Source organism: Pongo pygmaeus, chromosome 21 (genome assembly GCF_028885625.2).
Source record: "Pongo pygmaeus isolate AG05252 chromosome 21, NHGRI_mPonPyg2-v2.0_pri, whole genome shotgun sequence".
NCBI lineage: Eukaryota > Metazoa > Chordata > Mammalia > Primates > Hominidae > Pongo > Pongo pygmaeus.
In genome coordinates this window covers 49,655,409-49,680,985 of record NC_072394.2, presented here as the reverse complement: position 1 = coordinate 49,680,985, position 25,577 = coordinate 49,655,409, and the positions used below count along the sequence as shown (strand labels likewise).

At 45.6% G+C, this 25,577-nt stretch overlaps 1 protein-coding gene across 6 annotated transcripts in view; it reads right to left on the bottom strand.

Moving 5' to 3' along the window:
* EYA2 (EYA transcriptional coactivator and phosphatase 2) overlaps positions 1 to 25,577 on the bottom strand; it is a 315,378-nt gene that overhangs the window by 70,677 nt on the left and 219,124 nt on the right. For all 6 annotated transcript variants that reach the window (XM_063658978.1, XM_063658976.1, XM_063658975.1 and 3 more), the window contains one exon: positions 21,540 to 21,623. In XM_063658978.1, coding sequence (XP_063515048.1) covers positions 21,540 to 21,623 — 84 coding nt within the window. The remainder of the gene's footprint in view (positions 1 to 21,539; positions 21,624 to 25,577) is intronic.

Below are 25,577 nucleotides of genomic sequence, written 5' to 3'. Positions count from 1 at the left end.
GCATAGTCAGGAGACTTAACTCGCTCAGAAACTCTCAACCCAAGTTGAGTGATTCTATAAGGAAATGGTCTCTCTCAAAGCAGCCGAGAGCCCAGGGCTTCAAAGAAAGTCTCTGCTAATGAGCACTTTTCTGACAACCCCAAACCATCTTTAAAATATATTTTATGTTGGAAATAATCCTTTAATGCTGTAAAATACATAAGCAGGGGCACTTGGCATGAAGGTCCCTGGCTTAGGGAAGCACCATTATAAGGGATTAAGTCAACAAAGGGTACCACCCCCACCCAACACCCCTCAAACAATGTCATTCACCTTGGCGACATCTCTCAAGGCTGTTCCAACTTCTTCCTCACCCACCCCCGCCAAAATGACAACTGCAGATGTTTGCTTCTTGCCCTCACTCCTTACAGAATGGGACAGAGTGACTAGTGAGGTCACTCTCCTTCTCCCAGCCGTGCTGCAAAGAAAATAATCACTGCTGCAGGAGCCCAATCAAAGTCATCCTTTCTTTATTAGCCACAAAGACTAAACACCTTTTACTCAACTGAAAAGAGAGAGGGAAGGGGGAAGAGAGATTTAAATACAAGGTTTAACCCCCAGTGGGGGAAAGAAATCTCTGACTTCCTCAGAAAATCCTTTTCAAATTGTATTCATCTTGACTTAATCCACATCTACCAAGTGAATTAGGCAGTATTTATTTTGAGAATCTATTTTATAGAGTTCCAAGGACTCTGTTTTCCTTGGGCAGGGCTTCCTCTCCGTTTCAGAGGTACAGGCTGCTGCAAGGGTCTGGCCAGGCCTTTAAACTTCCAAGGTGCTCGCCTCACATGACCAAGAAAATGTAAATAAACACAGCTGAGCTCAGGAGAAATTGGAAGGTTTTCTCGTTAAAGAAATAAAATAAACAGATGTCCTTAAGCACTTTGGCTTGTGTTTGTCACAGGATGGAAAGCTCTAGCTGTATGAATGGCAGAAATGAATTACAGCTACATTTCAAGGTAGAAGGGGGAAAAGGAAGAAAAGGAAAGAATCTCTGGTCCTCTGAATTAACTAATAGTCCTCGAGGGAGGGCGCTTTTGATTTGAACCTTAGCAACTTCTACAAATAGTTTTTAACTGCTGGGTCATAAAACCAGGTTTTCTTTTTCTTTCTTTTTTTTTTTTTTTTTTTTTTTATTTCTTCTCAGTTTGTAAAGCAGTAACAGACAGGCCAAGCCGCCTATCGCCAACTGGATCTGACTGAATCCCGACAGTCCTGTGTTGGGTTCTGGATTCTGGAATTCAAGCCTGAATCACGTAATAACACCCGCTGAGGAATGGGGGAGGACTGTGGTGGAATGGAGAGGGCAGAGGAGCCGGTTGAGGAGCTGTGGAGATCAGGTCATGCTCTCTCGACCTGGCCTCCGGATCTGCAAGAAAAGCCAACGCCAGGTGAATTCGGGGCTTCCATCTCACCTCACAGACGAATGTGTGAAAGGATGGCCTGGGGATGGAGTTAAATGCAGATGCTTGGCTGGGTGCGGTGGCTCATGCCTGTAATCCCAGCACTTTGGAAGGCCCAGATGGGCGGATCATTTGAGGCCAGGAGTTCGAGACCAGCCTGGCCATCGTGAAACCCCGTCTTTACTAAAAATACAAAAATTAGCTGGGTGTGGTGGCGTGTGCCTGTGGTCCCAGCTACTGGGGAGGCTGAGGCAGGAAAATGGCTTGAATCCAGGGGGCAGAGGTTGCAGTGAGCCGAGACAGCACCACTGCACCACTGCACTCAAGTCTGGGTGACAGAGCAAGACTCTGCCTCAAAAAAAGAAAAAGAATGCAGATGCATGTTCAGTGAGTCTACAGCGGGGTCTGAGACTCTGCATTTCTGCCAGCTACCTGGTGATGCCAGACCGCCCTTCAGTGGCCAGGAGGCTTATGTTATAGCAGGGCTCTACTAAGAGGAGTTTCCATCCCTGCAGCAGCAATCATGGAGTCCCAGCATTCATACATCCTCAATGTCTTAGTTTGGGTCTCCCTGGAGGCTGACCCAGAGCCAAAGGTTCACATGCAGGTGGTTTTTCTGGGAGGTGATCTCAGGAAGGGCTGTTGACACAGAGGGAGGGTGAGAGTGGAGGGGAAGGAAGGGTGGGTCAATGAGCAGGTCAATGCCTGGGCCACTGGGGCTCTGTCCCTCTGGGACACTGCCCAACATACTGCAGAGGGTCACAGGTGCCTGCAGAGGGACGTCGTCACACCCAAAGAGCAGAGTGCTATGGGAATAATGGGGGAGGGGAGATTGACAGAATCTGTTATAATGAGGTTTCAATTCTAGCCTTCTAAGAAGGATGGTGGGCCGGGCTCCGTGGCTCACGCCTATAATCCCAGCACTTTGGGAGGCTGAGGTGGGTGGATCACCTGAGGTCAGGAGTTCGAGACCAGCCTGGCTAACATGGTGAAACCCAGTCTCTACTAAAAATACAAAAATTAGCTAGGCATATTGGTGGGCGCCTGTCATCCTAGCTACTTGGGAGGCTGAGGCAGGAGAATCGCTTGAACCAGCGAGGCGGAGGTTGCAGTGAGCCAGCATTACACCACTGCACTGCAGCCTGGGCAATAAGAGCGAAACTCCATCTCAAAAAAAAAAAAAAAAAAAAAAAAAGAAGGATGATGATGTTATTCTATAATCAAATAATCACACCCAGAAATAAATAATTGCAACTGTGCTACTATGAGCACTGTGGTGCTATGAACCATCAGTAGGAGGTTTTTAACCAACTTGGAAAGATTGGGAAGCATCCCTAAGGATACCACACTGGACAGGCAGCACTGGTTAGGCTAAGGGAGGGTAGGAAGAGTGTTCTGGGCAGAGCAACAGTGTGTGCAAAGGCCCTGTGGTGGGAAGCGCATGTGAGCAGGAGGTTGCAGCAGTGCTGGGGGTGGGTGAAAGAGATCAAGGTGAAAGTTGGCAAGGTTGGCAGGGGCTGGACCGCCCGGGGCCTGGAAAGTCATGGCAAAGAGTTTACCTTAAGGGCAGTGAGCACCACTGCAGGGTTTTCCACCGGGTGAGGATGGAGAAGGTGGCACAATCCCATTTGCCTCTTGAAGCAGTTGTTCGGCTGCCCAATAGGCTGAGGGTGGTGGAGGCAGAGGGGAAGCAGGGAGACAGCCGTCCAGACCCGTGGAGAGGGCAGAGGAGGCTGAAATGAAGGAGGTGGTGGGGGAGCTGGAGAGAAGGGGATGGGATTCAAGAGATAGGCACAGCAATGATGATGGTTGGCATATGGGTCAGTTAAGAGAGCACGTGAGCATAAAACGGGTGACCTGACTTACTCTGGGGGACCCCCGAGGAAGTAACTTCTGAACTGTGTTATATGAAAGAAAAGCTGAGCCTCCCAGTGAATAACGGGAGTAAAAAAGAAGGATGAAGAATATTCTAAGAATTCAGAATAGCATACGCAGAGGCCCAGACAGATGGGAATTTGATGCCCTGGGTGAGTAAAGGCACCTGTATGGCCAGGGAAGACAGCTGAAGACGGCAGCGATGAGCTGGGCAGGGGGCCCCTGGGAGCAGTCTGCTTCCCTGGCAGCAAGAGGGGGTCATTGCAGGGCCTGATTTGCATTTTCAAGCAATCCCTCTGGCAGGTGGGAGAAGGGTAAGGTGGTGGGCAGTTGGGAGGTGGGCAGGAGGCCCCACCTGTGAGCAAATTTGGCTATGAAGACCCTTCAGCTGCTTGCCTCGGCATGCCCAAAAGTATCTTTGTGAGTCCATTCTTGCACTGCTATAAAGAAATACCTGAGCCAGGGTAATCTATAAAGAAAAGAGGTTTAATTGGCTCACAGTTCTGCAGGCTGTATAAGCACAGCACAGGCAACTGCTGAGCTTCTGGGGAGGCCTCAGGGAGCTTTTATTCACGGCAGAAGGCCAAGTGGGAGCAGGTACTTCACCTGGCAAAAGCAGGAGGAAGAGGGGGAGAGTGGCGGAGAAGTGCCACACATTTTTAAATGACCAGATCTCACAAGAACTCACTATTGTGAAGATAGCACCAAGCCACGAGGGATCCACGCCCATGAGCCCAACACCTCCCACGAGGCCGCACTTCCAGCACTGGGGATTACAATTTAACATGAGACTGGGGCAGGGATCAAATATCCAAACTCTCTCAGTGTCTTTGATAGAGGCCAAAGCTTTTATTATTATTATTATTTTTTGAAGGAGTCTTGCTCTTGTGGCCCAGGCTGGAGTGCGATGGCACGATTTCGGCTCACTGCAATATCCACCTCCTGGGTTCAAGCGATTCTCCCGCCTCAGCCTCCTGAGTAGCTGGGATTACAGGCGCACACCACCACTCTCGGCTAATTTTTGTATTTTTAGTAGAGACGGGGTTTCACCATGTCGGCCAGGCTGGTCTCGAACTCCTGACCTCAGGTGATCCACCAGCCTCAGCTTCCCAAGTGCTGGGATTACAGGCATGAGCCACCGTGCCCGGCCAAGGCTGAAGCTTTTCATGCCTTCTGAAGAGGAAAGGCTAAAAATGTCACCCTTAAAGGGGGACAGAAAACCCTGTGTGAAAGACCTTTTCCAGAGGCTTTTAGTGCAGGCACTTCAGCGAGGTAAAGCCTCAGGGTTCTCATCTGTGACGTGGGCATTCACCTGCCCCTGCCCCCAGGGATGAGAGGATGGTGTGTTTCTGTAGCCATCACACAAACAGCTGTCTTCCACAGAGCCTGTGAGGCTCCCTGTGGGTTCTGCCCATTCTCCCCCGGCAGAAGAGCTGACTCATGAGTCCCAAAGTCATGGAACAAACAGATATCTGTGTGGATGGTCACTAAAAAGGCAAGTCAGGGAACATGTGGTGACCTCAGCCACTGCTACTTTGAATGACACCCAGTTCCATTTAAATAAGAAACCCCAGAAGCACAGTGGAGATGTCCCCCTTGAAACCACAGCATATCCACACACACACACACACACAAAACCATCTAGGAATTTGATGTGGGCTCAGCTGTGTCTGAGGCAGTGATTCACTCTGAAAAGCAGAAGCATTATGGTCTGTGTGTCTCAGGAGAGTGGGTTTCCCTTAAGGAGGGGTGTGCTGGTGGCAGATGCTGGGCATTTCTCTCTCTGGAGGAATCTCAGCCTGGGAATGACCTTTGCAGTGGGTGAATACAAAGCGTGTGATCTGAGTTCGTTTCTAAGCTCCAGGCTACAGTGCTACCCACCTTTCACAGCAGACAGCCCCGAGTGTGGATGTGAAGGCTGGCTCTGCTCCTGGCGTGAGCACCTGTGATTTCTGCCTCTCATCCATTCTCATTCTTTCTGCTAAAAGCTCCTTGGGTTCCTCATGGGGAACTGCCTGCCTCCACTGCAGGTGGCTTGGTGGGCTGTCCATCAAGGTGTCTAACCTTGCCTAGCTGAGAGGCGGGCACAGGTCCCAGGCACAGCCGATCAGCCCCTCTCTCCTAGGACTGGAGCAATTCAAGGATGAAACAGTAGCTGTAAGGCCTAAAGGTGCCACCTCATCAGCTCCTGCTCCTTGGGAGCCCCAACTTTTCCTCCATTCTTCTCCTGGATCCTCAAAACTCCCTTATACCCTCCCAATCAATTTCCTTGTGGCTAAGTTAGCCACAGCTAGCCTTTGTTGCATTTGGACATAAAATCTGGCCAGGCGCAGTGGCTCACACCTGTAATCCCAGCACTTTGGGAGGCTGAGGCGGGCGGATCACTTGAGGTCAGGGGTTCGAGACCAGCCTGGTCAACATGGTGAAACCCCCGTCTCTACTAAAAATACAAAAATTAGCCGGGCGTGGTGGTGCATGCTTGCAATCCCAGCTACTAGGGAGGCTGAGGCAGGAGAATCGCTTGAACTTGGGAGGCAGAGGTTGCAGTGAGCCAAGACGGCACCACTGCACTCCAGCCCGGGTGACAGAACAAGACTCCGTTTCAAAAAAAAAAAAAAAAAAAGTGAACACGAAATCTAACTTTTGGAGCCACTCCCTGCTTCTGGAGCCTCAGGCAAGTCCCTCAACTTCCCTGGAACTGTTTTCTCACTTGCAAAATAAGAAGAGTAACAATAATTCCTGATTTATTCACCTCAAGAAGGCGGTTGTGGAATTAAGTCAAATAATGTAAGAGTGAACTGTAAACTCCCAAACGTGCCTAAGTGCTTTTTTTTTTGGCCTAGTTTTGAAGTCTCAGCTGATGCTTCCTCTTACAGGAAGTCTTCCTTGACTATCTGAGCCACGTGGATACCTTCTTTCTCCAATCTATGCCTAATCTCTACTCTCAGCAAGGAGCTGATCAGATGTAGTCTTGCATAACTCATTCTTTTATATGCATAATATAATCAAGTTAAATAATTTACTTTTTAATAGTTTTATTTTTATCAAATTAAATACTCAAAAAGTTCCACAAGGCTTGTTATAAGACTGTAGTTTCCCTGCCACGCCCTCTCATTCCCCCTTTGTCACCACCTTCAACTCTTTCCTTCATTCATTATCTTGATACTCACTGCCCTGTCTCTAAATTGCATGGTTATAATTACACGGCCTTTTGATTTTTTACTTTGAGGCATTATTTGATCCCACTATGGGCAATGTGGATTTTCTTCTTGCTACCTTTACCGCTATGCATTCTTCTCATTCCCTTTTCCTCCTGAATAGTCATGGCTTTGTTTGTTTGCTTGAGACAGCGGTCTTGCTCTGTTGGCCAGACTGGAGTGCAGTGGTGCCACCTCGGCTCACTGCAGCCTCTAACTCCTGGGCTCAAGGGATCCTTCAACCTCAGCCTCTGGAGTAGCTAGGACTACAGGTGCACACCACCATGCCTGGCTAATTTTTTGAAAAAAAATTTTTTTTTTTGTACAGATGGAGTTTTGCCGTTTTGCCCAGGCTAGTCTCAAACTCCTGGGCTCAAGTGATCTGCCCACCTCGGTTTCCCAAAAGTGAATGGTTTTTATTGGGCTACTAGTCAGAGTTCATGCTGCTGTGATTACTGCATAGGCTGACTGCCTTGATGACTCAAGGTCCTTACATCTTCACCCTCTGAAGTGTGATAGTAAAGCTTCTCCCTTCAAGAGGTGGGGTTACTGCTCTATTTAAATCTGGGCTGGCTTATGTTTACTTTTGCTGACAGAATGCAGCAGAAATGATCTGGGCTCATTTCTAAGCCCCAGGGTACAGTGCTGCCCACCTTTCACAGTGTGCCAGTTCCAAATGGCACACCAGTTCCAAATGGAGGACTAAAGACGGTTCTCTCTCCTTGAAAGGAACACTGCTTAGGCCACGAGGAAAAGCCTGGACTTGCCTGCTGGAGGATGAGAGACCCCATGGAGCAGAGACAGATTGTCCCAGCTGAGGCCATTCACTACCAGCTGATCTGCCAGCTGACCCTGCAGACACATGCAAGAGCCCAGTCTAGCTCAGTAGAACCTCTCTGCCAACTCACAATCTCATGAGCTGAATAATAAATGCTTAGTGTTTTATGCCACTAAGTCTTGGGGTGATTTGTTTTGCAGCTAACTGATAACACAGCTAAGCCAGGTAGTAAACTACGATTACTTTTCATGCCTTTTGTTTTCCCTTGGAGTAAATAATGATCTTTTAAAAATCCTCTCAATACATTCAGATGTTCCAGGTATTTTATCAATTTCACTTCTTCAAGATGTCTCTCTCAGCACCTTCTGACCTACTTCAATCAGGACCAACTGCACCTGTCATTTATTCTCTGGAAGCCAGAGTCAATGGGAAAATGCCTTAAAACTATGAAGGAAAATTATTATTTCCAAACAAAAATTCTATACCCAGCCAAACTATCATGAAGGACAGTAAGAACAAAGACATTTTCAGGACGGAGGGGATGGATGCAAGGTCTGAAAACAAAATTGTGAAGCCTTTGCTGAGACTCTGCTGCGGGCCAGGCTCTGGGTGAGGCCAGGCTAGGTGGGCATGGAGCATCTCAGTCTGAGACAGAGGCTGCCAGGCCCCTGCTTGTCACACACGTGGCTGTCTGCTCCCTTGTGGGTGAATGCCCTGGAATCTTATTTCTGCTGTATTTGCCATCACACAAGTGAAAACTCCCTACCTGGCAGCCCTTTGTTTATTTGTTTATTCAACAAATATTTGTCCAGTGGAGGTGCCAGGCACTGTGCTGGGTATTGGGATAAAGCTGTGAACACATCAGACCCAGTCCCTGTGCTCCATGAGCTAAGAGGCAGCGGAAGAGTTCATTCCAGAGGCTTTTAATTTTTATCCTCGAGACAGTCACATGGATCACTAGGGACATATTATGTGGTTAAGAGCAGTGGGGTGGCCAGACATGGTGGCTCACACCTGTAATCACAGCACTTTGGGATTTAAGCCCAGGAGTTCGAGACCAGCCTGGGGAAAGTGAGATCCCTGTCTCACAAAAAACATAAAAAATTAGCTGGGCATGGTAGTGCATGTCCATGGTCCCAGCTACACAAGAGGCTGAGCTGAGAGGACTGCTTGATCCCAGGAGGCTGAGGCTGCAGTGAGCCGTGTTTGCACCACTGCGCTTCAGCGTAACAGTGTGAGACCCTGTCTCAGAAAAATAAAATAAAAAATAAATTAAAGAGCAGTGGACCACTTCCTGGCTTTCATCCCTCCTAAGCTGGGTGACCTTGACTGAGTCACATCATCTCTCTGGGCCTCAGTTTCTCTGGAAATGAGTATAAAGGGAGCAGCTGGGCCTTATAGATTCATGGTGGGGATTAAATGAGAGAGAGGGTGTAAAGCTCAGAGCAGTCCATAAAGGTTGCTCGTCACAGCTCTGTCTGTGCTGATGTAGAGCTGAGGAAGCCTGAGTGTCCTCCCTGAAGAGAGGGGACATAAGGAAGACCTGGAGCACCTGGGACTGTGCAGCGGTCAGATGCAGGCCCCCAGCCACAGCACTATGGACCCAGAGGGCCCAATCATCCTTTATTGTGGGGCCGTCCTGTGCATTGTGGGATATGTAGCAGCATCCCTGGCCTCTACCCACTAGATGCCAGTAGTACCCCATTCCCCAAAAATGGGGAATGTCAAATGTCCCCTGGGGGCCAAAACTTCCTCTGGTTGAAAACTATTGTGTTAGAGTGATAGAGTTGTATGCATGGCAATGTAGGAGGATCTAAAACCATCGTGCAGGCAGGGTGTGGTGCCTCATGCTTGTAATCCCAGCACTTTGGGAGGCTGAGGCAGGAGGATTACTTGAGCCCTGGAGTTCGAGACTAGCCTGGGCAACATGACGAGACCCCTGTCTCAGAAATAAATAAGTAAAACCATAGTATAGAGGGAGAAAGATAAGAAACACAGGGTATTTAAACAATGCCACCTAGACACATAAGAAATAAATGCACACAAAAAGAGAATGTATATTTTACAGGAAACAAACAAAAGGCTATACATTGAGCTATATAGGGAGGGGAGGGAAAGGAGCACAAATGGGTTTAAAAGGAAACACATTGGTACCTACGTGAAACAAGAAAGGGGCCTTTTGTAGACAAAGAATATGAATAACTCAAGCTGTGCATTTGAGGCTTAAGAAAATAATAAAATTGATAGTGAGTGCTTGGTGTATAGGAAATGTGCAGTAAAGCTTGAGGAATTTGTTCAGGAGGAATTGGCTGGTTGCCAATAGGGGTAGAAGCAATCAGGTCTCTTCAGGGGGAGACCCTGGATGGAAAACAGGGCATCTTTGCAGCTTGGTGGTGAGAATTAGGACTCCTTTTACCTTCTTTATCTGTGGCTGGTCTGCCTTCAAAATATACCCAGCCCACTGTGCTCCTCCCCGCCTGCATCTCCATTCCCTGGGTGGAGAGAAGGGTAAACTGAGAAAGCCCAGTTCAGTCTTTCAGATAAACTGGTGCAGTAGCCTCCTCACCCATCGCCAGGATTCCAACCTGGCCACTTTTTACTCTCCTCTCCCCGGGGAGAGCCAGAGGGGCTCCTTAAGAATGGAACTCAGGCTGGATGTGGTAGCTCACGCCTGTAATCCCAGCACTTTGGAAGGCTGAGGTGGGAGGATTGCTTGAGCTCAGGAGTTTGAGACCAGCCAGTGAGACCCCCGTCTCTTAAAAAAAATTAGCTGGGCACAGTGGTGTGCACCTGTAGTCCCAGCTACTTGGGAGGCTGAGGTGAGAGGACTGCTTGAGTCCAGGAGGTTGAGGCTACAATGAACTATGATCGTGCCACTGCACTCCAGCCTGGGTGACAGAGCAAGACCCTGTCTCTAAAATAAGTAAATAAAATATAAAGATAAATAAGAATGGAACTCAGATTCCATCTTCATCCATTTGTGTTGCTATAAAGGAATATCTGAGGCTAGGGAATTGATAAAGAAAAGAGGTTTATTTGGCTCACAGTTCGGCAGGCTGTACAAGAGGCATGGCGCCAGCATCTGCACAGCCTCAGGCTGCTTCCACTCATGGTGGAAAGCAAAGGGGAGCCAGTATGTGCAGATCACATGTGGAGAGAGAGGAAGAGAGAGAGCGGAGGGAGCTGCCAGGCTCTTTTCAACAACGAGTTCTCACGGGAACTAAGAGAACTCACTCACTCTTGCAAGAATGGCACCAAGCCATTAATGAGGGATCCACCTCCAGGATCCAGACACCTCCCTTTAGGCCCCACCTTCAACAATGGGGATGAAATTTCAACATGAGACTTTGTGGGGCTCAACAAACCATACTGGAACCAGGGCAGACTCTGTCCTTCTACTCCAAATCTCTACCAGCTCCCACTTCAGAGTCAAAGTCTGCTGTGCTGCAGCCACACTGGCCTCCTTGCTGTCCCTCAAACTCCCCAGGCAAACTTCTGCTGCAGGGCCTTTGCATGTGCCATTCCCTCTGCCCTTCCACCAGATGTCTGTTCCTCCACTTCCTTCAGGCCTTATTCAAAATTTAGCTTCTCTGTGTGGCTTCCTTCCCTGGCCACATTTTTCTCAAATTTAATTTCAACTTCTCTTTTTCTCTGGATTATTATTTCTTCTTCTTTCTTCTTCTTTCCCCTTCCTTTCCCTTCCTTCTTCCTCCTCCTCTTCCTCTGACTTCTTCTTTCTTCTCCTTTTTCCTTCTCTCTTCTTCTTCCTTCTTCTCTTGTGTTTTTTTCTTTCTTTCTTTTTTTAGAGACAGGGTCTCATGTTGTCCAGGCTGATCTTGAACTTCTGGCCTCAAGCAATCCTCCTGCCTCAACCTCCCAAAGTGCTGGGATTACAGGGGTGCACCACCATGCCTGGCCTTGCATTTCTTTCTTTTTATTGCTACAGAGTCTCACTCTGTTGTCCAGGCTGGAGTGCAGTGGCATGATCTAGGCTCACTGCAACCTCTGCCACCTGGGTTTAAGTAATTCTCATGCCTCAAGCCTCCCAGATAGCTGGGACTACAGGTGTGTGCCACCACGCTTGGCTAATTTTTGTATTTTTAGTAGAGATGGGGTTTCACCATAATGGGCAGGCTGGTCTTGAACTCCTGGCCTCAAGTCATCTGCTTGCCTCAGCCTCCCAAAGTGCTGGGATTACAGGCGTGTGCCACTGTGCCTGGCCGCTTGCATTTCTATGTATCTTGCTTATCATCTTCCCTCCTCTCCCCAAGGATATCAGCTCCATGAGGGCAGAGTTTTTAATGGACTTTGTTCCCTACTGCATCCCCAGGGCCTAGAACAGTACACCTGGCATGCAGGGGGCGCTTGATAAATATTTGTTGAATAAAATGAGAAAATGCATACATTTCTATAGAGACCACTAATGGTATCTTGGTGGGTTGATTCATGGGTTTGTTGTGCCTCCAATCACCGTGACAACTGCAAATCCCTCCCTTTTCCAAACACTCCCTTCTACTCCAGTTTGCTCCCTCAAGGATCTGATGTATCCGCCAACAAGAACATGGGCGAGATGTGAGTTGTTACTCTCTGCTCCCTCAGTTCCTTGTTTTCCAGCCTCCCATTCATAAGGTAGCAGATTTTGAGCTTTTCGGCCTTGGGGTGGTGAGCGAGTGGCATTGGTTTCTTTTCTTGACTTCCAACAACTGAAGGATGGAAGGGGGTTTTCAGAGGCCTCCCTACCCTGCCACGTGTGCCAGGAAGCAAAACCTAAGAGAGTGACAGTCTGGGCCAGGGGGTCAGGCAGATATGACCATAGCCAGCCTCACTGAGATTCCAGATCCCACCAGACCTGAAGCACCCCTAGGGACAGGAACCAGACACATCTCAGCAGTGTCGTAAGTGGACAGAGGACTCATGGTCCATGGACTCTCACCCAGTCCCTGGGTGCTTTGTGAGCTCCCTGGAAGTCTGATATAACCTGGTGAGGAAGGAAAAAGAACCCAGCAGAACAAAGGCTGGAACTAGGAATTCCACGGCATTACAGAAAACCAAAATTCTATTTCATGCATGCTGTGTGGGTTGAGATCTCTCCCTGCTACTGACACTTAAAATATTCCCTTGATTACAGTCATGTAATCAACAAACGTTTACTGAGCTCCTACCATGTGCCAGGCCCTGTGCTAAGTCTGGGGGCTACAGCTGGGAGGCAGACCACCCTGGTGCTTGCCATTCCAGGCCAAGCCACAGGGCCCCAGGCAAAAGGAAAAATGTGGCCCCTACATACACTTATCAAAACATTTTTCTGTATTTTGACTCAAGTGGAAAAAGTTAATAAAAGCTCTACAGTAAAAAAAAAAAAAAAAAACACAACAAAAAACAAAACACAAAAGATGACTATATATTAAAGCCCCTTGTTGGCCAATCTGTTCCTGCCATTGCCGAGGCTCATAAACCTGCCCTGTGGAGAGGTAATAGCCACTCAGGCCAGGGAGTCAGGGGCTGATTGGAAACTGTTCCCATTGCACAATAACGCAGGGCTGTAACACACACAACCATCTGTCTTTGTTTACATTTTGATTTTCTTTCATGATCGATTTTTTGGCATCAATTTTGATTTTTAAAATATTGCATTAAAATATGATTGAGCTTGATTACTCTGTTTCTCAGTACCCACTTAAATTTTGTGCCTACAAAATGCTAATCCTGGCCCTGGTGCTTGTTTTCATAGAGTTTACATTCAAATGTGCGTGTGTTGGAGAGGGCAGGTAATAAATAATACATATTTAATGCATCAGGTGGTTTGATGAGGAAACATTTGGGCAGGTTCCTTTTTTTTGAGACAGAGTCTTGCTCTGTCACCCAGGCTGGAGTTCAGTGGCGTGATCTCGGCTCACTGCAACCTCCATCCCGGGTTCAAGCTATTCTCTCACCTCAGCCTCCTGAGTAGCTGGGACTACAGGTGCCTACCATCATGCCCAGCTAATTTTTGTATTTTTAGTAGAGACAGGGTTTCACCATGTTGGACAGGCTGGTTTCGAACTCCTGACCTCAAGTGGTCTGCCTGCCTCAGCCTCCCAAAATGCTGGGATTACAGGTGCGAGCCACTGTGCCCAGCCACTGGGCAGATTCGTGAATAAAGGAGCCATGTAGAAAATGGGGAGATGGGCATTCCTGGCACAGGGAACAACAGCAAGTGCAAAGGCTGTGTTGAAACCACAAAAAATAAAGCCAATGGAGATGCCAATTATAAAGGTCAAGACTGGTCATAAGAACAAAGCTGGAGGACAACTACTTTCCATTTTGGAAACTTACTACAAAGCTATAGTAATCAAGACAGTGTGGTACTGGCATAAGGGCATACATACAGATCTATGGGATAAAATTAAGAGTTAAGAAATAAACATATTTACGGCCAATTGATTTTTTAAAATTTTTGAGATAGAGTCTGGCTCTGTTGCCCAGGCTGGAGTGCAATGGCATGATCTTGGTTCACTGCAGCCTCCACCTCCCGGGTTCAAGGAATTCTCATGCCTAAGCCTCTCAAGTAGCTGGGATTACAGATGTGCACCATCTCATCTGGCTAATTTTTGTATTTTTAGTAGTGATGGAGTTTCACCATGTTGGCCAGGCTGGTCTTGAACTCCTGGCCTCATGTAATCCACCTGCCTGGACCTCCCAGAGTGCTGAGATTACAGGTGTGAGCCACTGCACTTGGCTGCCAATTGATTTTCTGACAGGATGTTGAGACAATTCAGTGGGGGAAAGAAGAATCTTTTCAACAAATGCTACTGGGACGACTTGATAGTCATAGGTAAAAGAATGAGGTTGCATCCCTGCCTCACATCATACACACAAATTAACTCAAAATGGATCACAGACCTAAATATAAGAGCTAAAATGAGAAAATTCTTAGAAAAAAGTGCAGGAGTAAATCTCTGTGACCTAGGTTAGGCAATAGGATCTTAGATATGACACCAAAAGCAAAAGTAACCAAAGAAAATATACACAAATTGCACTTCAAAAAATAAAAAGCTTGGTATTTCAAAGGATACCACAAAGAAAATGGAAAGACAACTCACAGAATGAGAGAGAAAATATTTGCAAATCACATATCTGATAACAGACTGGTATCCAGATATGTAAAAACTCTTATAATGATATAAAGACAAACCAATTAAAAATGAGCAAAAGATTTGAATAAATACTTTTCCAAAGAAGATATACAAATGGCCAATAAGCACATAAAAACATCACTAGTCATTTGTCAACATTATTAGGGAAATGTCAATCAAACCCACAATGAGATACCACTTCATACTTACTAGGGCTATAGCCAAAAAGGCAGACAATAACATATTGATGAGGATGTGGAGAAATTAGAGCCATTTTACATGGCTGATGGGAATGTAAAATGATACAGTCACTTTGGAAAATAATCTGGCTGTTCCTCAAAAGTGTTAAACCTAGAGTGACCATGTGGCCCAGCAATTCCACTCCTAGGCATATACCTAAGAGAATTAAAAACATATGCACATGCAAATACTTGTATGCCAACGTTCACAGCAGCATTATTCATAATGGCCCAAACTTCAACTATCCAACTGATAAATGGATAGACAAAATATAGTTTATCCATGAAATGTGATATGGTCTGGCTCTGTGTCCCTGCCTAAATCTCATCTTGAATCATAATCCAAATCGTAATCCCCATGTGTTGGTGAAGGAACCTCGTGGGAGGTGATTGGATCACGGGGGTGGTTTCCCCCATGCTGTTCTTGTGGTGGGTGGGTGGGTTGTCACCACTTCTGATCGTTTTATAAGGGGTTCTTCCCCCTACACTCTGCACTTTCTCTCTCCTACTGCCTTGTGAAGAAGGAAGTATTTGCTTCCTCTTTTGCCATGTTTGTTAACTTTCCTGAGGCCTCTCTAGCCATGCAGAACTGTGAGTCGATTTAACCTATTTTCTTTATAAATTACCCAGTCTTGAATATTTGTTTATAGCCATGTGAAAATGGACTAATACACAAGGGAAAATTATGTGCCCATAAAAAGGAATGGAGTACTGATACATGCTACAACATGGATGATCACACATACTGTGTGATTCCCTTTATATGAAATATCCAAAAGAGGCAAATCTGTAGAGAAAGAAAGTAGATTAGTGGTTGTCAGGGGCTGGGGGGAGAAGGAAATGGGGGAGTGACTGCTAATGAGTATAGGGTTTCTTTTTGGGGTGATGAAAATATTCTAAAATTAGAGTGGTGATGGTTGTACAACTCTGTGAATATACTAAAAATTACTGAATTGTACACATCGAAAGGGTAAATTATGATATGTAGATTATATCTCAATAAAACTGTTATTAACAACAACAACAACAACAACAGGTCCTGGAGTTGAGCTTCATATTGGTAGTGGGCTGCCTAGAAGGCAAGGCACAAAAGGAGGAGTCAGGGCGACTCCCCGTGAATCCCTGGAAGAAAGCTGACTAATCCCTTTTAGAATCGCTTCCTGGCCACAGGCAAAGGCTCTTGACCACCTTGCATTTGCCTAATACCAGCTGGAAAAAAACAGAGTTCAGAGACTGCGGAGGAGGGTGGTAGGGGAAGGGAGGGGTTAGGAAAGAGGCGGCAGTCACTGGCTGTTCCAGGTCTCTAGGGAATTTCTAATGGATCCACAAGATGCTGGGAGATACAGCTACCAAAGGGATGTTCTGGCTCTGAGCACTGGGGAGGAAGAAATGGAAAGGAAGTGAAGAGATGACAGTCTCAAGCAGCACATCCCTTGATTGGGAACAGAAAGGGAGTCTAGTTTCTGTCTTAAAACTCAAACACCCTATTTTGAATCATTCCCCAATCATTTTAGCTTTGATGGGCTTAGTTCCTCAAAAAAACAGCAAGTCCCCCCTCTGGCTGGTACTATTAATGATTTTGGCTTCCTGCATGGTACGCAGCATGATGGCCACAAGCAAAGTGCTGCTGGTTCTTGTCATGGATGTTCAGGGGATCTTGGCATCCAGTGCCCATTCACTGGACATCCATGGGCCTTCATACTCTTCTGGAAGGATTACTCCAGTTTCCTTTGGGGGACCATCCTCCCTCTCTCACTCTGTTTGGTTGAGGTGGAGCTGATCTGCCCCTTCTTTCCCATGCCAGGAGTGGGCTCTTGATTTGGCTGGCCAATCAGAGCTACAGAGGTTGGCATATGGATGGGCATGTGACCCAGTTTGGGACATTGAGATTCAAGCCTAGAAGTTGTGCTGGAATGTGGGTACTAGAAATTTCCAGTTTTTAGTTGGGATTGCTGAGAGGGAGTTACCACATGGAGAAAATTGGCTAAGACATACAGAATGACCTAAGAACATTGCTTAAACATCTGGATCCAGCCAGACCTGAATCCCAGGTATCCCTGGGTTTTTCAATTATTGTGCACCAATAAATTTTCTTTGTAGCTTAAACACGCTGTACTTCAAACTGAACATCATACTTGATGACAGCTATTAATAACAAGTTTCACATGGCTGCAGTGCTGGGGAAGTACAGAAAGAAAGAACTGTGAGCCAGAAGCTGAGGCCATGAGTTTTGGTTCTGTCATGCATATCCCACCAACTACCTAACTTCTGCAGGTCTCATCGCAGTTACTCTGTCTGCAAAATGGGGCTCACACTTCTCCTCTAGATCCTTATTACTTCTCTGACATCCAAGCTTAGAGCCATAGTGCAGACCTCTCTCTGGAGCTTCAGACCTACAAATCCTGTTGTCCCTTAGGCCTCTCAAACATAACTAATTTTATTTTTCCTCATCAGTTTTCTATTTAATTGTTTTTCCTTTTACTATACAGTACTTTGGGCTAGAAATTGCTAGTTGTCCTCTAATACCCATTCTTCTTTTCTCCCTCTCAGAGTAATAGAATCTCTAAATTTTAACGGGCCATGACTGCCTCAAATAAAGAGTACATTTCACAGACTCCCTTGCAGCTAGATGAGGCCATCTGACCAAGTTCTGCCCAATAGGATAAGAGCAGAAGTGATGCCTGCAACTTCTGAGTCTGGCCTTTAAAAAAGTGGGGCTTGCTGGGTGTGGTGGCTCAGGCCTGTAATCCCAGAACTTTGGGAGGCCGAGGTGGGAGAATCACTTGAGCCCAAGAGTTCAAGACCAGCCTGGGCAACACGGTGAGACCCCATCTCTACAAAAATTTTTTAAAAATTAGCTGGGCATGGTGGCACTTGCCTGTAGTCCCAGCTACTCAGGAAGCTCAGGTGGGAGGCTTGCTTGAGTGAGGAGTTTGAGGTTACAGTGAGCTATGATTGTGCTACTGTACTCCAGCCTGGGCAGCAGAGCAAGACCCTGTCTCTAAAAAAATTAATAAAAATAATATAAAAAGAGGGACAAGAAAATAAAAATATCAAAAGAGAGGGGCAAGTCCCCCTTTTCCTATTCTTGCTTCCTGGCTGGAATGCAGACATGGGGGTAAGCTATGATTTATCTTGCCAATCCTGGTGACACTCCAAAAAATGGCAGGGAATAAGACTATAGAGGCCATGGTCTCTGGTGCTGTGCAGCAGTTTCCCCAGCTTGAACTGCTTCCATCTGGACTGCTGGGGAGTGAAATAAACTTGCATCTTGTTTAAGTCACAATTATTTTGGGTCTCTGTGAAGGTTGCTAGATTTAGCAAATGATAATACTCATTCCTCATCTTAGCAAGAGCTGGAGGAGGGAATGGAAAATTCTAGAAGTCATGAAGATGGCACAGGCGATCTGGGTGCTCTAAGAGCTTTTCACCTCAGTTTTCCCTGGACATCCAGAGATCACACAGGGAGGCAGGTGAGCTTGAGTCTGATTCTCATGCTTTCTTGGATGATCTTACTCCCTCTGAGCCTCAGTTTCTCCTTATGGACGATGGAGACTAACTGGACATGATGGTCTCTCAAGTCCTTCCAGCTCTAATCTTCTATGACTCTGTAATTCTAGGATGGCTATCGAAACTCAGACACCAATGGGGCCAGAGAGTCCCAAGAATGGGTTAACCAGGCCACGTGGGGGCTGCGATGGGCTGGAGAATGTCCACCCCACTCTAAGAGGGCAGTCCTCCTCTGCTCCTGTTGATTGCGGCCCCAGGGGAATGCAGGATTGCCAGATTCCTAATTTTTCAAGAAGAGCTGGAAATCTAGATTGTTTTGGTCTGTGCAATCTCCTGATTTTTAAATGTTGGCAATGCATTCACATTTTTTCAAACACTCTGGGGGCCAAAGAGAAATATCTGCAGTATGAATTTGGCCAGTGGCCACCAGTTAAAAATTTCTCTTTTGATACTATTTTCCTTCCTTCTTCCTTCATTTAACAAATATTTACTTGACACCTACTAAGTGGGAGACACTGTTCCATGCACTGGTGATAAAGCTATGAACAAAACCAAACCAAACCAAAGGTCCCTGTCCTCATGCAGCTTAACATTCTAGGGGATCACCCTGATTCATTCATTCAACAAATATTTATTGAGCAATTCTGCCCTGTGCGTGGTTGGGGAGATAAAAAAAAAATGTTCATGGTCTCTGCCCTTATGGTGCTTATAGCCTAGAAGGAAGACATACAAGAAACATAATTATGACATGAATGGAAGACACAGTTACGAGGACAGACACAATTTAGATGGAGAGGAGTAGTGAGGAAAGTCCTTCTGGAGGAAGCTACATTTTAAATGAGAACTGAAAGATAAGTAGGATTTAACTCAAAAGAACATTCTAGAACATCTTAGATTATAGCAGAGGCTTCCAGTGTGCCCCAGCTCCATGTCCCCTCAACAGTCACCATTCCTGTACATATATGAAGAAACCTTCCACAGTTAGCATTTGTGATGCTCTACCCTGGGGCTCTCCTTTTATTGATTGATTGATTGAGACAGGGTCTTGCTCTGTTGCCCAGGCTGGAGTGCAGTGGTGCGATCATAGCTCACCGTAGGCTCAAGCGATCCTCCCTTCTCAGCTTCCTGAGTAGCTGGGACCAAAGGTACACACTACCACACCAGACTAATTTTTAAGTTTTTTAAAGAGATGGGGTCTCACTATGTTGCCCAGGCTGGCCTCAAGCAATCCTCCCACTTCGGCCTCCCAAAGTGCTAGGATTATAGGTGTGAGCCACCAAGGCTGCCCCCTGCGGCTTCTTGGGGACAGGCCAGAAGTGCAGAGAGACAATTCCCAGGAAAAGCCTTCAACCCTTGATGGAAGGGAATTTTCAGGTAAATATCCCAGCTCCCTTACTCCTTGGGTGGGTTAACACCGTCCCTGGTGGGACTGAGCCCCAGCCACCCATGGCAGTAACTATTATATTCGTGTAATTTGTATTGGCTTCCTTTCCCTCCTTGCCTGAATTCCCCACTCTGTGCCCGGTACTTCCTGGGATTACCTCCCAGATAGATTACTCGCACTCACTCTTTGTCTCAGGATCTTCTGGGAGAAACCCAGAAGCGATGGGAGAGAATGTGGCAGGTTCAAGGACCAAAAACAACTCAGGGTAAGAGCAGGAAAAGAGGCTGGAGAATGGGGCAGGAGGCCACTCATGAAGAGCCTTGGAGGCTGGGGGTAGGCTTGTCAATGGGGAAGCCACTGAAGATTTTTTGGCTGGAGAGTGATATGGCCAAGCTTGTATTTCAGGATGATTCCAATGTAGGAGGCTGCAGCGGGCAAGAGTGGAAGCTGGGAGACCAGATAGGGAGCCGAGGTGGAGGTGAAGGTGGCTGGAATTGGGTGGTGAGGTGGGAGAGAGGTGGCTGGCAGTGAGGAATGGCATGGGCCAGGAGACATGGGGCCCAGAAAGGAACTCGGGGCTTTGTCTCCGACTTGAGGGAGCCCACAGTTTGGTTTAAGGAATGTTGGTGAGACACAGATACAAAAATCATACCCAAGATCACACATCCCTACACAATCCATACTAAGTGAGTTGTTGCACGGAGCTATGGAAATTCACAGCAGGCTGCCTCTAAGGGCAAGATGAGTGAGTGCCTGTGTCTCAGGGGAGGTGACTTTACAGGAGTGGTTCGGAAAACCATAAAACACCACGACTTAGCAGGCAACTTACTACTGCGGCCCCTTTGGGATAGCCCAACTTTTTGCAATGGCTGTGGAGCCCATTCTTCAGTGTTTTCAGCAGCTCTTGACTCTGCCATCTTTTACCCAAGCTGTGCACGGTCCAAAAATGCATGCCGGATTTCCCACAGGCACTGCTAGACATATTAACGGCATTCCTACACGGCAAGAGATTTCTGCACCACCAACACCATTTTTATATTCTTTACAACATAACGGCAGACGATAAATCTATCTTGCTAATTACACATCCAGCTTGTTATAACCCCCATAAAAAACATGAGCAGCTGGAAAAGCCATGAAGTGATGTCAAATCATATTCCTGGTCTCTAAACAGAAACAGAAATATTTTCCAGGCGCTGGCAAGTCTCAAGGTTCCTACCCATGCATGGAAGCAGCTGCCAGTGGGTCACTCACCTCTGAGGAGATGAAAACTAGGCTGTCGTCTTAAGTACTGCCCCTCCACCCCATGTGTGCCCCTGAAGGGATGACAGATGTCTAGGGCATCCACTCGTCGTCTGTTCAGTAGCCCATGGGATGAACCCAAATAATTGGCAAGGTTTGGGTTTTAGCAGTTGAGTTCATTTTTGCATTATTAAAGTGGTTTCAAGGTCTCTTCCATCCACCACGATTCAGCCAATAGCATTTGCCTAGACTTCTAACTAGATGGTTCCCCGACATAACTGGTTGATGATACGTTTCCAAGACGATTGCTAAGATCCACACTGGAGCTGACAATGCCTCCCCCTTGTCTCAAAACAACAGAAGGAAAATTGAATTCATCTGCCGGAGACACTAGGATAAACAACAGGGAAGAAGAAAAGTACTTTACCTCGTTTTCTAGCTAGAATTACTGGCTTTGGCTGCAGCATAGCACTGTCTTAGGAAGGGAGACAGCTGAAGACAAGCGTATTTCCTATCAAGTAAATGTTGATTGCTTCAAACGTTGGAAGAAAAGGCATGGGAGACAATAGAAGGGGAAGCTAATTAAATTTTCACATGGGAAAGGAAAATGCCACAGGAATTTTTAAACCTGGGCTGACCCCAAAGGACAGCTTTTGTTGGAGAAGCTGCCTCATAAACTGTCCCCACGATTCCCAGGACAAACTGGCTGGACAGACAGTCATGTTGAAAACAAAAAGAGAGAGACAAAATGGATTCTTACCTTCCCGTATCTGGATGCAAAAGTCCCCGTGAGTAAGGAGTGAAAAATAATTATTGTCTCATCCAAGTCCCACACGAACACACGCTGTGATGAAAGAGAGGAAGAGAATGGAGACAAATGGACTCACATGCATCTGATTTAATGTCTGCAGAAATTCATTCCCTTGGAGGAAAAGAAGTCTCGAAAAACATTATCTTTAGGTTACAAAACATGTAACTCACTGATGTGTCATTAATCCCCATCCAATCTTATCTGTGTCATGTGTATTCGGATACCCAGTTTTTGGGCTTTTATCAACTCAAAAGATGTCAGAATCAAGAAGTCTGTCCTTGCCTTCCATATAATAGCTCAAAAAGGAGGATTCAGGCCAAAATCAACAACGAAAATCATATAACTCGTTTTACAAAATGAAATACTACCATTTTAAATTCACTGTTCACCATACGCTCAACTATTTCTGTTTTTAGCAAGTCTGGTGATCACGTCTATAATTCTAAGTAACATATTTATACCCTGACTTACTGATTTTTCAACTTGAGACAATATCTTTTGACTGGGCAGTCTTAAAAGATGAGGGTTTAACTGATGGAAGTCTCTGTCGTTTCTCTGGAAACTTACATTTTTCTCATATGTGAGTCCCTCTATTCCGATTCTCCTTGGACATTCTCCCTTGGCTAAAAAGGTAAACAAATATGGAGCTATAGATATGGGAGTCCCTACCTTTTCCCATACATCCTCCCCACTCTAATGTCTATCAGCTGTAGCTTTACTTTCGTATTGTCAATGAGGATAAACTTGTTTGTACATGGGTTTTATAACTAAGGTTAAATTTTCTGCACTCTGCCTATGTTAATTTTAAAAGTTGGTAACTAGTAATATACATTTACATTTTGTGATTATTGTTCACTACAGAGCCAAGTAATATGCTAAGATTGCATTGTCTTCTCTATGTGTCCAATGTCATATCCCCAGATTGACTTTAAGGAGAATGCCCCTACCATTGTATGTATTCTCTTTACTTGTAGTCCATCATAATTAAAATCATGTCATATCTCAGTTTGTTCATATATGTATCATACCTGTCTGATGTAACTTTTTTGGTTTTGTCAGAATTTATTAATTACATTTATTTTTTCTTGTTTGCAACAATGTACCTTCATTAAAATGTCAAATTCAGCCACACACTCTATATTGGAGATATCTATCCTCAGTGATAGAAACCTCCAATGCGGACTGGATCATTTTTAGGCTTGCTGCAGACTTCCCTTCATTGTATTTCTAGGTTGGATCCACTGTTTTCTGGATCCCAAGTCTCTCTTCCTTGGTTTTCTTCCTTGTTTTGCTTGAATTCATCCTTAAGTTGCTTTTCCTGAAATGGTACATGGAAAGTAATCTTCCTGAATTCTCGAATATCTGATGGTATCTTTATTTTTCTCTATAGTTTCTCTGGGTACAGAATTCCAATTTGAAAACAATATCCTCTAGATCTTTGAAAGAATTCTTTCATCATTTTTTTTTAAGTGTCCAGGGTCACTGATGAGAAATCTGGTATTTCACTGTTCCTCAGTCCTTGTAGGTTTTACCTTTTTTTTCCTTTCTAGAATTTTAAAGGATCTTTTCTTTATACTTGGTATCCTCAAATTCCATGAAGATCTATCTGGGTATGGTCTTCTTTTTAACGAATTCTGTTTGGCACTTCAGCATTTTCAATCCAATGACTTGCATCTTTCTACAGATCTGAAAATTTTCATTTTCTTATTTCTTTTAATAATTTTCTCCCATCTTTTCTACTGTTTTCTTTTTGTGAAATTCCCAATAGTCAAATCAAACCTTTTGGGTTGATATTGCCTTTCCTTGTAAACAATATTTTTAAATAAATCTGTCTTTGTGATCTGTGTTCTTTCTTATTAAATTTTTGATTAACCCTTATTAAATTTTTGATTTTTGCAGTAATTAATAAATTTCCAATAACTTTTTCTCCCTCTGAGTGTTCCTTTCCTAGTAGCCTCCACTTCTTATTTTATGGATGCAACATCTTGAGTTTTTATATGAAAACCAATTAGAATTTTCCTAAGTTATTTTATATTTCTTAAATTACTCGCTTCTAACTTATCCCATTTATTTACCTTGGCCTTTTTCTTTTTAATTAAAAAAATTTTTTTTGACACAGGGCCTCACTGTGTGCAGTGGCGTAATCATCACTCACTGTAGCCTAGACCTCTCCAGGCTCAAGCAATCCTCCCACCTCAGCCTCCTGAGTAGTGGGACTACAGGCATGTGGCACCATGCCTGGGTAATTTTTGATCTTCTTTTTGTAGAGACAGGGTCTCGCTATGTTGCCCAGGCTGTTCTTGAACTCCTGAATGCAAGCAATCCTCCCCACTTGGCCTCCCACAGTGCTGGCATGGTGAGCCACTACGCCCGGCTAATCTTGTTCTTTATTTTTCATACTGTTGATTTTCTTTATTTTTCTGGTGATCATTATTTTCAAGGACAAAGGACCTGACTAACTCTGTAGCTGGTGTTGAGAAGTGGAGGCAAATGTCCCTCCCCAGTATGCAATCTTGAGTGGGCCACCTTTTAAAACTCTCTGGAGGTCAATGGCTGTATTAACACAATGGCATTTGCCATGCCTTTGAAAGTTAAGAGAAATATCTAGAATGAAAAAGGTATTAGCATCCCAGATTCTCTAGTACAGGGATTTCTGAAGCAATTAGTAAGGCTAAGTATTATTTCATAAATCTTTTGGACCAGTTATATTTATGTGCCTGTATGTGCTGGGCCATCATAGTTAAGTATATTTCTTATTATGGGTCATGGTAAAAATGTTTGAAAATCAGTGTTTGAGAAGACCTTCTGAGATTCAAATACGCCAAGTCCTAACTTACCTGAATTCAACTGGGGTTGAACTTTGGAAATTAAATTTAGAAATTTCAGTAATAGAATATTTAAAAATCAGCAAATATTTTCAAATTTAGTGCAGGCTCCCTCACTTTATCCATTACATCCCCTCTGAAAAAAATCCATCCCTTTCTCCCACTACCTCACCATCCTAGATTCTTAGTGGGTAAGTTCCTGGTGGCCATTCTGCAGGTGACCCTATTCCCTAGGCCATCATGGTGCAGACCAGGGTGCGTCCTTAACCATGGGTGGGTCAGAGACCTTTTTTTTTGCAATTTAAAATTGGGGCTAGGAAGAAGGTAATTGTCTTTTGGGGAGGGCTATTGGTGGCCAAGTTTAGCCATGTGATCTGAAGGGGAGACAAGGGCAGCGTAAGGCACATGGATGTGCTTTGGTCAAGGACTAGGCTCAGATGGATATCCAGGCCTCCGTGACTCAGCGAGTTTGTCATGCAGGTGCACACCTCTACTTGTTATATAACCTGTTTGTGTAAGTTCATACTTGGCTTGCAGTCACTACTGTCTGTAGAAGATATAACTGCCCTGCTGACGCTGTGCACAGGGCATGGCTCTTGGCTCAGCTTGGCTCAATGTGGCTCTTGTGCAGGTGCTGGTGCCCAGAGAGGGAATGAAGCTACTGGCCCCTGTAAGGAAGAATGACTGTCTTGCAGATAGACAGAGGGGAGCCACGGCACAGCTTGCACAGGTGCCCAGAGAGAGGAAGAGTTAAGCTGCTGACCCTGAAGGCAAGGGAGAGCCGGCTGAGCAGCTGCAGCTGTCAGGGCAGCAGGAGCCGCAGAGCCGAAGCAGACAGCCGAGATAAAGGGGGACAGTGTGAGAGAGCTAATGTGAGAAAGCTGCTGATGAGAAAGCTGCTAAATAAAACTACATTTCACTTGCCTATGGCCCCCTGAGTGTTCTTTCTGCCCATCCACCCACTCCCCTCGGACTTCAGCATGGGCTGGACCCAGACCCTGGGATCTGACAGGCAATCTCCAGAGACAAGAACAGAGGGTGAAAGATACAAAGAAACTAACACTTTACCAGGACCTGGTTTCACTGGGAGCAGAGGGAGAGGAGGAGTGAGGAGGCCCAGAGGAGAGCTGTGCCCAGTAACTAGTGCATGAGGGCACTGCCA